This window comes from Hevea brasiliensis, unplaced genomic scaffold, assembly GCF_030052815.1.
Source record: "Hevea brasiliensis isolate MT/VB/25A 57/8 unplaced genomic scaffold, ASM3005281v1 Scaf271, whole genome shotgun sequence".
NCBI classification, from domain to species: Eukaryota; Viridiplantae; Streptophyta; class Magnoliopsida; order Malpighiales; family Euphorbiaceae; genus Hevea; species Hevea brasiliensis.
The window spans coordinates 36,124-49,694 of NW_026614775.1; the positions used below are offsets into that span (position 1 = coordinate 36,124).

Sequence of the window (13,571 nt, forward strand, 5' to 3'; positions counted from 1 at the left end):
AAAAAGTTAATTAAGCTAGTGTTGAAAAAAAAAATATTTTTTCTATTAGAATTATATTTTAAATTTATAAGCATGAATATATTTAAAAAAAAAATTAATTCATTTATAATAATTAATAATTATTTCATCTATAATACTTTTAATAATTATAATATTATTATTTAATACATAAATTTTTAATTTTTAATTACAATTATTTTTAATAAGTCTAATTATTTATATATCTTTATTTAGTTCAACTTCTACATCCTCACACTTAAATTTGAATTTTATTTATAATTATAAAGTTTCTGTAACAACAGTATTTTTTAATTAATGTATTTTAATTTATAAGTCTTCTTAATCTATACAAATCTAGCAAATTACATAATTAATATTTTTTTAAAAAGCATTTTAATTATACACCGTCTTTTAATAAACTTATTATAATACTAATAAAATTCTAACATTAATTTAAGATATCATAAAATTTTATATTTATATATAAAAGTCCTAATTTAATTAGACTTCTATGATATATAATTCATGAAATTTCCTTAAAATTTATGATAAAAAAAAAATTTAATACTCTAAGCTATCTCTATATATCTATATATTTTTACTAATGTAGCTAACTCATTCAATTTATCAAAAAAAAAAAAAAAAGGGATACAAAGTTAAAATGATCTATGTTTGGTTGCTAAGAAAATCTGAACATTTGAAAATTGGAGAAAAAATGTGAATTTCATTTAATCTTTTATGTTGTGTTTAATTGTAAGTGAAAAACCACTTTAACTAGTTTCATATAATTATTTTATATTTAAATTTTTTGATAGGTGAGGAAATTCATATTTTTTAAATATTATTTTGTTTCTTTAGCTTAAATATATATTTTTTATTTATCTAATTGGAGATGAGAATTCATAATTTTTTTTAAAGTGACATTTTGTTTTTCCGTTTATATAAAATTTTCTTTTAATTTGAGCTTGATGAAACAAATTTTAAATATTTGACTATTAATAGAGCCATTAGAGCAATTGAGTTTTTTTTTTTTTGTTAATTGAAATTAAGAAATGCACATTTATTTTAAGAGTGTCATGTGTTCTTGATTTTGTTATTATTGATATTGTAGAGTTCTATTGGCAATGTGATTCGAGTGGGTTATTTGAATTATTTAATATTACTTTTTAAATTAAATGATAAAGTAATTTCTTTAGATTTATTTATTTATTTATAATTTTCCCAAGATATGTTATGTTCAAATATACAAAGTTGAAAAATAAGAATAAAAAATTATTAATTTTAAAATTAAAAAAAAGTAAGTGGGAGAAAAATACAATTGTAATACTGATTTAATTTTTTTATATAAATTGTTCTAAATTAATTTTAACAAAATTATTTTTAGGTTTAAATTTATTTTGGATATCAAACACATTATACTCATTATTTTTAATTAAAAATTAACATATTTTAAATGAAATAAGAATAAAAAATTATTAATTTTAAAATTCTTATTATATTAGATAAAACTTAATAATGGATGTAGTAGTATTTAAATGGAACTTATAAATTTAAATTTGATTAGAATTAATTTAATTATTTATAATTTTCGTATATTAATATTATGCAAGAGTCTCATATTGAGTATTATTAACTCAATAATTTGTATAATATTTTTATATAAAAAATTAAAAATTTTGATATTTATTTATTTTGTGCTTAAAACTATAAATTGATGCCTTAAATTATAAATTTACTTTATTTTAATTGGTTAAAAAATAATCCAAAAATTAATTATTATTTAAACAAATCTTTAATTTGATCGATTAAATTGTTTTTACTCAAATTCAAATCTTATTTTATTAAGTATAATTTTATTTAAAATTTTTTATCTAATTAAAATTAAATTAATTAATATATAGTAAAAAAATAGAAATCTTATTCAACGTATCATAATTTACTTAAATACTTATGTATTACAATTTGTAAATGCGCTATTTAATAAACAATACGAATTATTTTTTTATAAAATCAAAAAAAATAGTATTTATTTGAATTTGAATTTGATTTTTAATATGGGAAATTTTCACAATTTTTTTATTGAGGCAATATTTTAAGGGTGGCTATAATTTATTTTTATTAGTAAAATTCAGATGTTGCATAACTTTTTATATTATTCTTACTTAAATAGGATTTATTTTTTTTTCTAATTTTATATATTTTAATGAAATTTTTTATTAATTTTTAAAAAATTTAATCACGAAATCGTGTAATAATAAATATTAACTATATACAACGGGCATAAAATAAATACTAATTCCATAAAGAATTTCAAAGCCCAAACAAAAAATATTAGTTGATCAATAAATTTTAACTAAACTATAATAAATTCTTCTGTAAATATAATAATTTATCTTAAAAAAATGATAAAATTGGTAATTTTGTATATATTTATATTTTAAAATTAATGAAAAGAACAAAAACGTAAAAAATTCAATAATGTGAATTCCAAAACTTTAGGTGAGTAAACTGGTCATGCAAAAACATTTTTAAATTACAATTTCATCCACTTCAATGCCTCTCTAACTACAACGAGAACTTAAAAAAAGGATCGAATGCCTATAAATAATCAAATATCTAGTAAAAATAACTGCTTGATTTTCTCTTCTCCCAAACTTTATTTTATCAGAGATTTGAGAGAGAGAGAGAGAGAGAGAGAGAGCTCTTCTGCTACCCGCAGGTGGTTGCTTCTTGCAGAAGGATCTCTGTGAATTTTTTTTTCCTATTGCCTGTTGATATAAAAGAATAGTTATAAAGAAAAGAAGAAATTGCAGATTTCAATAACAATATAAAAAAAAAAAAAATGAAGGGGTTTCGTGGAGAGAACCTTATGTAGAGCCCCTAAATTCCCCTATTAGATTCCATCTTCTCTTAACGTGATTGCTATCTATTGCTTTGATTTATCCAGTTCAAAATTCTCAGAAGAAAAATTCGCTTCTTTGGTCTCAGAATTTTTTTTTTTCTTTTGATCGCCCCGTAGCTGTTTTTGTTCGTTTTAGGTTTTGTTCTGAGCATCGTGGGAGCACGATTGGGGCTTTTTTGGGTGTAATCATTGGTGGGTAATTTGGGATTCGGTCACACCTTCGTGATTTTGACGTTGGGTCGGTGATGCTTAGGGTTTTCAACAAATATTTTGGTGGTTCTGTTGTGAACGGGTGGCTTTTGATGAGTCGCGCTGTGGATTTTTGCTAAATTTGGGTATTTTGGAGGATTTGGGTGTAAAGTCTTAGGTTTTTGGATAAAATCTCTGGAGGGTGTGGTTTGGGAGGGGGCATTCCTTTTTTTTTTTTTTTCAGATTCTTGTGGTCAGTCGATAACTACTGGTGTTCTGTCGATTCAATTCTTGGTGTGTTTACGGAATATTGGATGTTTCGGCAGATTTCTGTAGTGGGGTGGTGAAAAATCAAGGATTAAAGCTCTAAAGAGGGGTAATCCTCCCATTTGGTTTTAACTCGGAGTTTATCACGATTGATTGAATTGTTTCGACCATATCTTTGGGTTCGATAGGCCTTGTGTGGGGTTGTAACTAAAATTCTGCTGTAGGGGTGGTGAATTTTTTATTCTCTTGTATTTTGTGGTGGGCAATTCTGCATCTAAGGATAAGATGAGTTCAAGCGTTACTGAAGGTTCGGTTCATGAGGGTAAGCTTCTAGTCCACATAGCAGAAAATGGCCACTCCTTTGAGCTTGATTGTGATGAAGCAACCCCTGTGGAGGCAGTTATGCGGTATATTGAATCAGTCGCAGGGATTAATTTCAATGAACAGCTTGTTTTGTGTTTGGATATGAAACTCGAATCCCAGCGGCCTCTTTCTGCTTATAAGCTTCCATCCAGTGATGGAGATGTGTTTATATTCAATAAAGCTAGGCTCCAAAATAGTTCCCCTCCCCCTCTACCTGAGCAATTTGATATTCTTGAAGTTGCAGATCCTCCACCACCAGCATGTCCACATGATCCCCACCCATTAGACGACGCATAGTACCCGCTTTGAAGGCTTTGCCTTCTTATGAGAGAGACAATTTAGGTACCATTACCATAGGGGTCATGCGATATACAGTAGAACTCATGTGAAGTATGAGCATTGTGAGAGGTTATTGAGGGAGCAGAAGGTGCAGGAGAGAGCAGTTGAGGTTGCTAGGGGTAATTTGGATCAATATTATAGGATGATTAGTCAGAATTACTCAGAATTCATGAAGCGCTACACACAGCAGCACAGGATGCATTCTGAACTCTTAATGAATTACAGAAGGGATTTAGAAAAACTGAGGTCTATCAAACTTCATCCAGCTTTGCAGAATACTACACGTAAGAGTTTAGTGGATTTTGTGAAGGAAGAAAACCTGAGGAAAGCTGTCGAGAACTGTAGCAACTCCCATAGACAGTTTGAGAAGAAGGTTTCGGAGTTTAAGCAGACGTTTAGTGACGTAAAGCGCAAGGTGGGGGAGTTATTTGCTTGCAGGACTCCCTTTCCTCTTAGGAATTTAGAGCTGGCCATCAAGGAGCGTAAGCGATTCATCAATGAACAGAAGAGTATAATGCAATCTTTAAGGTTGGTAGACTTTCATCCCAGTTATCTGAACCAACTTTCCTCTGTGATTTTGTATTAGTTTTTGACCTTTGCTAAGTTTCTGGTGCTTTTCATGTTTGGCTGATATATCTTGATTGATAAAATCCTTTAGGATACTGTAGTGCTATGCAGTACTCTATTGCTAGTAATTGGTTTTGGAGTTTTTTCTTATAATTTATAAGTAGAAGTTTGTTTACCATTAAGCTAATCTTATCTTAACAATTGTCTCAGTGTTTTTCAAGACAAAACCATAGAGCGATTGCATGGCTACTGTGTACACTGGATCTGACTTATCTTGATTTCTCATACCTGATGTGTTTTTAGGATCTTTGATGCTCCTTGCTTGCCAAAGGAAAAAAATGTAACTATTCTTATATTCCCACTTCCCTGGTGAAACACCATTTGTTGTGACATTAGTGACTTCTACTTTATTTGATAGATAGATGTTGTGATGGTGGAATTTTGTTAGATATAGCCTACAGAAAGTTTTTTCCTACTGAAGGTTGGAAAGGGGAAAGGAAAGGACTGGGGATTTTAGTTCTGGTAAGGAAAATGGTTTTGGGAACTTTTATTCCAGTTCTTCTTGGCTCTAAATGCCAACTTGCACATTTAAGTTGGATATTTAGAACTGGAAGTTAATAATTACTTAATTGACATTAAGTTTCAAATTGCTGCAGAATTTTCATCTCATCTAGTAAGAGCTTGTATCTCTCTTCCCTTTTTTTTTTATTAAGAAGTTAATCACTATAGATTAACTCATTCAGAAGAACGGAGCTCTAGATGAGGATGTAACTTATAGAAACAATACATGATGGATGAAATGGAGGAGTCCGATAAAGTGAATGGTCCCACAAGATGTGTGGCATAAATGTAGATGTTAAGATGAATGTCTGGTAACATAATAATGGATGAAATTAGGAATGAACACAGCTAGTTTGCGATTAAGGCTTAGTTATTGTTGGTGTTAATCATTTTAGGTGATTACCATGGCCTGATTGAATCATCAAGTAGACGAGGCTGTTGGTCTTTTTGTTTATGAAGTATAGAAAGCTTTACTCTCTGTGATTTCTAATTCCCTGACAACTTGTAGAAGTAATTTACTTCAGAATCTTTTCCATATTAAAAGATGCGTGCATTCTCTAGTCTAATGTCATTATTTCCTTTTGATTTGTTATTTATTTTCTATCTTTCCTTTTTAACTTTGTGCCTAGAACTTATTGAGTGCAGGACTAGAACTTTATTGTTTCTGGGCTTCATGGGGAGTTTTGATTTTCTGATGTTCTTTATTATATTTGATTATATATGGAAAGGAATAAAGTAAACATCATAAGCCATTAAAACCATTTAAAGGTGGTTTTGAAACATGTACAGCTATGAAGTTTTCAAGTTTGCAGAAGACTCTGAAACACCATTAGTTCCACTTATCAATTACCCTACTTTAGAGCTTGTGTTTATTTATTTATTCATTTTTTTCTGCTGTCTTAGTTGTGTTGTAGGAATATATTTTAAATTCTGTTAGCTAACGACTGTGGTTGTGTTCATGCAGCAAAGATGTAAATACGGTAAAGAAACTTGTGGATGATTGTCTGTCCTGCCAATTGTCCTCCTCACTGCGCCCTCACGATGCAGTTTCAGCCCTGGGTCCCATGTATGATGTACATGACAAGAATCATTTGCCTAAGATGGAGGCTTGTGGTTGTTCAATTACCAAACTTCTTGAGTTCTGCAAGGATAAGAAGAATGAGATGAACATCTTTGTGCACAATTACATGCAAAAAATAGCATATATTTCTTATAAAATTAAAGATGCTAAGTTCCAGTTTCCAGTTTTTAGAGAAGCAATGGTGCGCCAGGATGATCTGTTTACTGAACTGAAGCTGGTTCGAGGGATTGGTCCTGCATATAGAGCTTGCCTTGCAGAAGTGGTAAGAAGAAAGGCCTCCATGAAACTTTACATGGGCATGGCTGGACAGTTGGCTGAAAGGCTTGCTACCAAGAGGGAGACTGAGGTTAGGAGACGGGAAGAGTTTCGAAAAGCACATAGTTCATATATACCAAGGGATATATTAGATTCAATGGGCTTGTATGATATTCCAAGCCAGTGTGACGTCAATATTGCTCCTTTTGACGCAAATTTGCTTAATATTGATATCTCAGACCTGGACCATTATGCGCCTGAGTATTTAGTGGGACTACCTTTAAAGAGTGAGAAGCATGCAAGCTTGAAAGGCTCATTTTCCATGTCTAATGACAGTTCTCATTCTGCTGAGGGGGAAGAGATGGTTGCAGACACTCTTGACAAAGACTATTCTGAGGAGCTTCTTGAAGGCAGTGAGTTGGTAGAGATTGCTGGAACTAGCAAGCTGGAAGTTGAGAATGCAAAACTGAAAGCTGAACTTGCTTCTGCAAAAGCGCTTATATGTACCCTCAGCCTTGAATATGAGTCAGTGGATGATGAAAAAGTGGATAGTTTGTTGAAGAATGCTGCAGAGAAGACAGCTGAAGCCTTGCAGCTGAAAGATGAGCATGGGAAGCATCTCCAATCTATGCTTAAGGCAAAGCAACTGCAATGTCTGTCATATGAGAAGCGTATCCAAGAATTAGAGCAGAGATTGTCTGATCAGTTTCTGCAGGAGCAAAAACTTTCAAGCAGCAATGTTGCATCTGATTTTGACCTTCCAGCTGCAAAGGCTGATGACAGCAAACCGCAAATCCATGGTGATATGCAAGCCCATGTGCCTTATATATCAACTTCAGAGCCCATGGATGAAGTTTCTTGTATTTCTAGTTCTTTGGATGCAAAACTAGGACTTTTCACAAGGCAACCAAGTAAAGTTCGAGATGGGGGTGACGAAAATATGATGGATACCTCTGGAATGCTAAATACTCAGTTGGATTCTCTAATGATGGAGCCACATCGTGAAGAACTGCAAGTTGCTGATAAAGATGGGAAAGATAAAATGGTGGGACAAATGGGCATGTCATTGGCAAGCAGTTCCACAGCTGAGAGTATGCCTGAAGCTGTAAATGTGTTACCTACTGATGCTGCAGTTGATCCTAAGATCACTTGTGATATTGTGTTGGAATTGCAAAGTGCACTTGTAGAAAAATCAAATCAATTGAGTGAAACTGAATCCAAGCTCCAAGCTGCTATGGAGGATGTTGCAGTACTTACTAGGGAATTGGAAATGAGTCGGAAGCTTCTTGATGAATCTCAGGTATTAGCGCATGAAACACAGTTTTGGATAAAACTGAGCTTCATTTTGGATAAAACTGGTTTCGTAGTGGCTTATGCATTCACTTTTCTTTAAGCATTAGGTTTTATATGTTTGACATAATGACATGGTGTGATGGATAGGCTTATTAATTTTTGCAGAATTGCAATATAGAAATTTTGTTTAACTAAGGAGTTTGATATCTTTTTCTTTTTGTGAAAATTGGGTGACCCCTGCTTAAGTTTTTTGGAGTTGGCAAATAAAACATGGGTATTTATTTTCTTCTCAACTATGTCTCTTGATAAGCAGAAACATTTTCCTTTAGCATTAAATGTTCTTTGAGGACTCGGAGGTTCCATGTTATCCTTGAAGAGGTTTTTCTTTTGTTTCCTTCAAAGACCTATGCTTCAACTGAAAATTCTATTAGGATTAATCTTTTTCTTGTCTTCAAACTTGTGATAATTTCCAAAATGTGATACTTGGTTCCTGATTTGGTACTAACAGAAAGAGCATATTTTTAATGCTTGCCAGAAATAATTTTTTCCTTCTAAAATCAATGGCAAAGGGAGTTGGAATGGCCGAAACCATTACAAGAATGACCTTTGATCATACTTCATCACCCTAAATTGCATAGGCAAGGACATATTTATCTGCAAGATAAATCTTTGTTTGTTTAGTAATTTTAGTCTCGCAAAAATCTATTACTTGTCTAGGTATAATTGTTATTTAAGATCTGAATACATATTGAGAATTCCTTAAAATGGTTCTTATTAATAATTTCATTTTGTTTGTAAGGTATCAGTGATCAATTTTATAAAATTTAATATTTTTATTTGGAGAAGTACTCTAGAGTCAAAGGGTTTTAAGTTAAATAGAACGAAGATAGAATACATGCATTGCAAGTTCAGTGAAGGCCAAACGGATGATAGTGAAGGAGTTAGTTTGAATGGAGTTGTACTGTCCCAAACTAATCTCTTTAAATATCTAGGCTCAGTCCTTCAAGTAGATGGGGAATGTGAGGAGGATGTTAGTCATAGGATTAAAGCCGGATGGTTGAAGTGGAGACATGCCACGAGAGTTTTATGTGATCGTAAGATTCCCAATAAGTTGAAAGGAAAATTTTACCGTACAGCCATATGACCGGCTATGTTATATGATAGTGAGTGTTGGGCACTGAAAGAGTCGTATGCGTTTAAGATAAGAGTTGCAGAGATGAGAATGTTACGGTGGAAGAGTGGCCATACTATACTAGATAAAGTCCGTAATGAAAGTATTAGAGAAAAGGTAGGAGTGGTGCCAATTGAAGATAAGTTGAGAGAAGGAAGATTGAGGTGGTTTGGTCATGTGAAGCGTAGACATATGGAGGCTTCAGTTAGACAAGTAGAGCACATTAGATTAGATGATAGAAAGAAAAAAAGGGATAGACCTAAATTGACTTGGAGGAGAGTAGTACAATATGACCTAGAAACATTACATATTTATGAGGATTTAACCCAAAATCGTTTAGAGTGGAGAAAGCGAATCCATATAGCCGACCCTAAATTTTTGGGATAAAGGCTGAGTTGAGTTGAGTTGAGTTGAGTTGAGTTGAGTTGAGTATGAAAACATGCTTCAAAGATCTGATCAGCTTGTATTTCACATGTTTTAATAATCTTTCTTTTTGTGCTGTATAACAGATGAATTGTGCTCACTTGGAGAATTGTTTGCATGAAGCAAGAGAGGAAGCCCAAACCCATCTTTGTGCAGCTGATCGGAGGGCCTCAGAGTATAGTGCCCTGCGTGCATCTGCTGTGAAAATGCGTGGCCTTTTTGAAAGACTTAGGAACTGTATATATGGCCCGAGTGGAGTTGCTGGTTTTGCTGATTCCTTGCGTGCGTTAGCTCAATCTTTGGGCAAGTAAGATATTTGGCAGAATCCTCTATAATTTGTCTTCTATGGATCAACTTTTTTGCCGGACTTTATGCATCCAACATTTTGATTCAGTCTAGCACTTAGAAGTTTGTGGTCAAATATTGGGCATTTATAGAAGTGCAATGTTCTTCTCTGAATTTTCACTAATATTATATGGGGAATGGGTGTGGGTTACATGTTTCTGAATTGCTGCAGTATTAAGATGTCAGTGCCAAATGCAACTAGTTCTTTAAAAGAAATCAATTTCTTGAAGTTTTTATATATGAGTAATGGTCATTGCAGCAATTATGATAGTCCTGTGTTGGATTGTGTCAGTCTACATTGTGGGATACAGGCAAATAACTATAGGCCTCTGCTGTATGTGTATCCTCAAAAAATTATACAGTAGGTTGATATGTTACTTTATCAGTCACTGGCTAAATACTTGTTAGGGTATGTTATTCTAGATATATACATAGGGGATTAACTCTCTATAGGATATCAGTTTAGTTGGTGATTTTTAAAATGGCAAAAGTTTAATTGCTTTCCTTTGAAAACTATGCAGTTCCATTAATGACAATGAAGATGATGGTACTGCTGAGTTTCGAAAATGCATCCGGGTTCTTGCAGATAGAGTTGGTTTCTTGTCTAGGCATCGCGAGGAGCTGCTTGACAAGTACCCAAAACTGGAAGCTGCAAATGAACAGCTTAAAAAGGAGTTGGAAGAAAAGAAGGAGCTGGTTGCCACTTTATATAAAAAGCATCAACTTGAGAAGCAGGTACTCTTGGCTTGTTAATGGTGTTTTCTGTTCATGATGTATTAGTGGTGCCGCATGACGCATGACCAGTTACTGTGACCCAAATTGTTGACTTACAATTTAAAGCAGATTATGGTTCATGCAAACTTTTCAAGTGCTTTTTTTTTTTTTGGGATTTGTTTGTCATTGATTTTAACTGTCATATACAATTAGCTACCTCTTTAAATTAATTATAATGACTGGCTTAGTTTCTGCTGGCAGAGCCATCATCAATGGTGGACGGTGTAATGTCGTTCTTCTGTAGTGTTATTCTTATCTAATTTTTTGTGTTTCTTGCCTTTTTATTTTTCCTTTTCAATTTTAGACCTTTCCTGTGTTAGTTTCCTTTTTTGTAGTTGTGTTCAAAACTCTTTGCTTATAACTTGACAGTATGATGTTTCTAATGGTGTTCTCCTACAGGCAAACAAAGAAAGGATATCTTTCGGGCGGTTGGAAGGTCATGAGATAGCTGCATTTGTTCTCAATTCAGCTGGGCATTATGAGGCAATCAACCGAAATGGTTCTAACTACTATTTGTCTTCTGAATCTGTGGCGTTGTTTACTGATCATCTTCCAAGGCGTCCCAGCTACATTGTTGGGCAGATTGTGCATATTGAACGCCAGATTGCGAAGCCATTGCCTCCTAGCGCAGCCAGGCCTGAGCATGGTAGGGCAGATCAAGTGGATCATCTTACTTGTGACACAGGAACTGATCAATTGACCCTGAATTTGGGATCAACCTCAAATCCATTCAGTCTTCCCATTGGTTGTGAATACTTCGTAGTGACAGTAGCTATGTTACCTGATACCACCATTCGTTCACTACCTCCTTCCTGATCCCTGCTTCAGGCAGATAAGACGTGATGGAAGAAATCAAGTGTATATATATATAATTATATATAAATATTGGAAAAAATGATGGAAAGCAAACTTCTCTTTCTTTTTGTACAGTTGATCATCCAATTACGTTTAATCTTTCCTTTGTGTATAAAGCTACTCTATTTAACCATGTAAAAAAATGTGAATATTTTATCAATCTCTTGAATTTTAATCGATCTTGCTCGTTAACTTGCTTCAACTTGAGTTGATGGAAGAGAGTTTTTAGCCCATTCACCAAAAGATATTTTATGTAGCTTGTTCTCTCTAGATGAGTTCAAATGTACAATGAATTTTAGGTAATTTACTTTTTAGGCAGCAAATTCAAATATGCAATCAATGACAAAATCAATAACCAAGTCGACTTGCTGTTTTTTCATTTTTGGGAATGAGGAGAAAAGAACACAACATAGCTATAACACGCAGGAACGTCGGTTAGCAACCCTAAAGATATCAGGACCGGGGTGGGGTGGGGGGGGGGTGTAGGCAACCCCAAGTTAACTTGCTGTATGATACTCTTAAATTATGCTATTTGATTATCGTAACTTCTTATCATTAATCAATATTTATTAATTAGGCAATTTTAGTTGTTTATATCTATATATTTTGAAGCAAAGTGAAATGTATTACCAAAAATCATCAAAAAATAAAAAAAAGCATCTACAAAGAAAGGAGGGGAGACAAATCCCAACTCCTACAATCTGTCATTGAACGAGTTTCTCTAGTAAGAACATGGGCAACTATGTTCACAGATCTCCTAACAAACTGAATATAAACACAAGAATCTCTTATGCAAGAGTTAGACAATTTGCTATAACAACTCCATGGGAAGCTGACCAAGAGCAGCCCTGTTGTAATGCAGAAATAGCAGAAAGAGAATCAAAATTAACAATAGCATTTTCCCAACCACGTGATTTAATCCAACTCAAAACCTCCCTAATGCCTATTGCCTTTGCCACTTTAAGGGAGAAAACGCTCAGAATCTCCAACCACCTACAGTTATCCAAAGCCATCCAATTAATGCCATGGTGTTGAGATTGATTATTACCCCACCAAAACTGTTTACCATCTTCTCTAGTTTAGAGCACAAAGAGACAGGAAGCAAGAAAACGCCCATAACATAGTTGGGCAACGCTTGAGAAATTGTTTTAAACAAAATCTCCTTACTTGCCTGTGATAGGAACTTCCTTTTCCAAGATTGAAGCTTCTGCCACACCTTGTCTTTAATGAAACGAAAGATATTCAACTTGCTTCGGCCGATAAGCGGTGGTAGGCCTAATATGTACTTAGATCACAAACAGTAGGCACCTCCAAAATAGAAGCAACATTATCCTGCTGACTATTAAGTGTGTTAGCACTAAAATATATTTTGACTTTTTTAAAATTAATAGACTGACCATATGCCTTATCGTTAGCAGCAAGTATATCCTTCGCAACAAGTGCTTTAGTTTCAATATCCTTAAAAAAAAGCAGACTACCGTCTGTAAAAAAAAAGGATGAGAAACATTCGGTGCTCCAACCATGAATCAATTCGGAAGATTCAGCCTGCTGAATTAATGCCGACAACCCTTCTGCATAGAGAATGAAAAAAAGATATGGTGACAACGGACATCCTTGGCACAACCTCTTCTAGGAATGATAAGAACCTCTAAATTTTTTCCCTTATAGGCTTGAAGATAAGGCATAGAAGACCTAGAGATAAGGGATCTAAGGGCTACCTAGCCATAGGTAAAGTAGAAAAGTCTAGCAACTCCTTGAGTAGAACCTACCTAAAGCTTTTAAATATTATGTTTCTTTTAGTTATTGCTATGCTATGCACGCTCATGCATCATGAAAGTATGTTCTCATTAGATATATTACATTTTAGGGATAAATTGCATATATGTTTTATTATCACAAGATGATGCATTTGCACTATTACTTGTGATGTGTTAGTAGCCTGTGGATGACCAATTGGTTCCTTATGAGAAATGATATGATAAAGAAAAGGAATGACATGCATGCATAATGAGCTAACTATGTTACGGATAATCAGGTAAGGCAATTCTGTGTCTCCAGCCCTATATATTTGTTTGATATTATAAGATAAGAGGAAGTCTTGAAGAGCTCCTATAATGGGTTGGGCACATTGGATGTATATTTATGGAAATAACATGATTGAGGAACCAATGGTGATATGAACTACC

General features: G+C 33.5%; 1 protein-coding gene across 1 annotated transcript; it reads left to right on the forward strand.

Moving 5' to 3' along the window:
- The first annotated feature begins 2,629 nt into the window (after positions 1-2,629).
- LOC110673578 (autophagy-related protein 11) lies at positions 2,630-11,577 on the forward strand. Its single transcript, XM_021836715.2, is given in 7 exon segments — positions 2,630-4,013; positions 4,016-4,047; positions 4,050-4,588; positions 6,153-7,824; positions 9,498-9,718; positions 10,278-10,491; positions 10,930-11,577. Coding segments are annotated over 7 exon segments (3,465 nt in total). The 5' UTR covers positions 2,630-3,643; the 3' UTR covers positions 11,347-11,577.
- Positions 11,578-13,571: the final 1,994 nt, after the last annotated feature.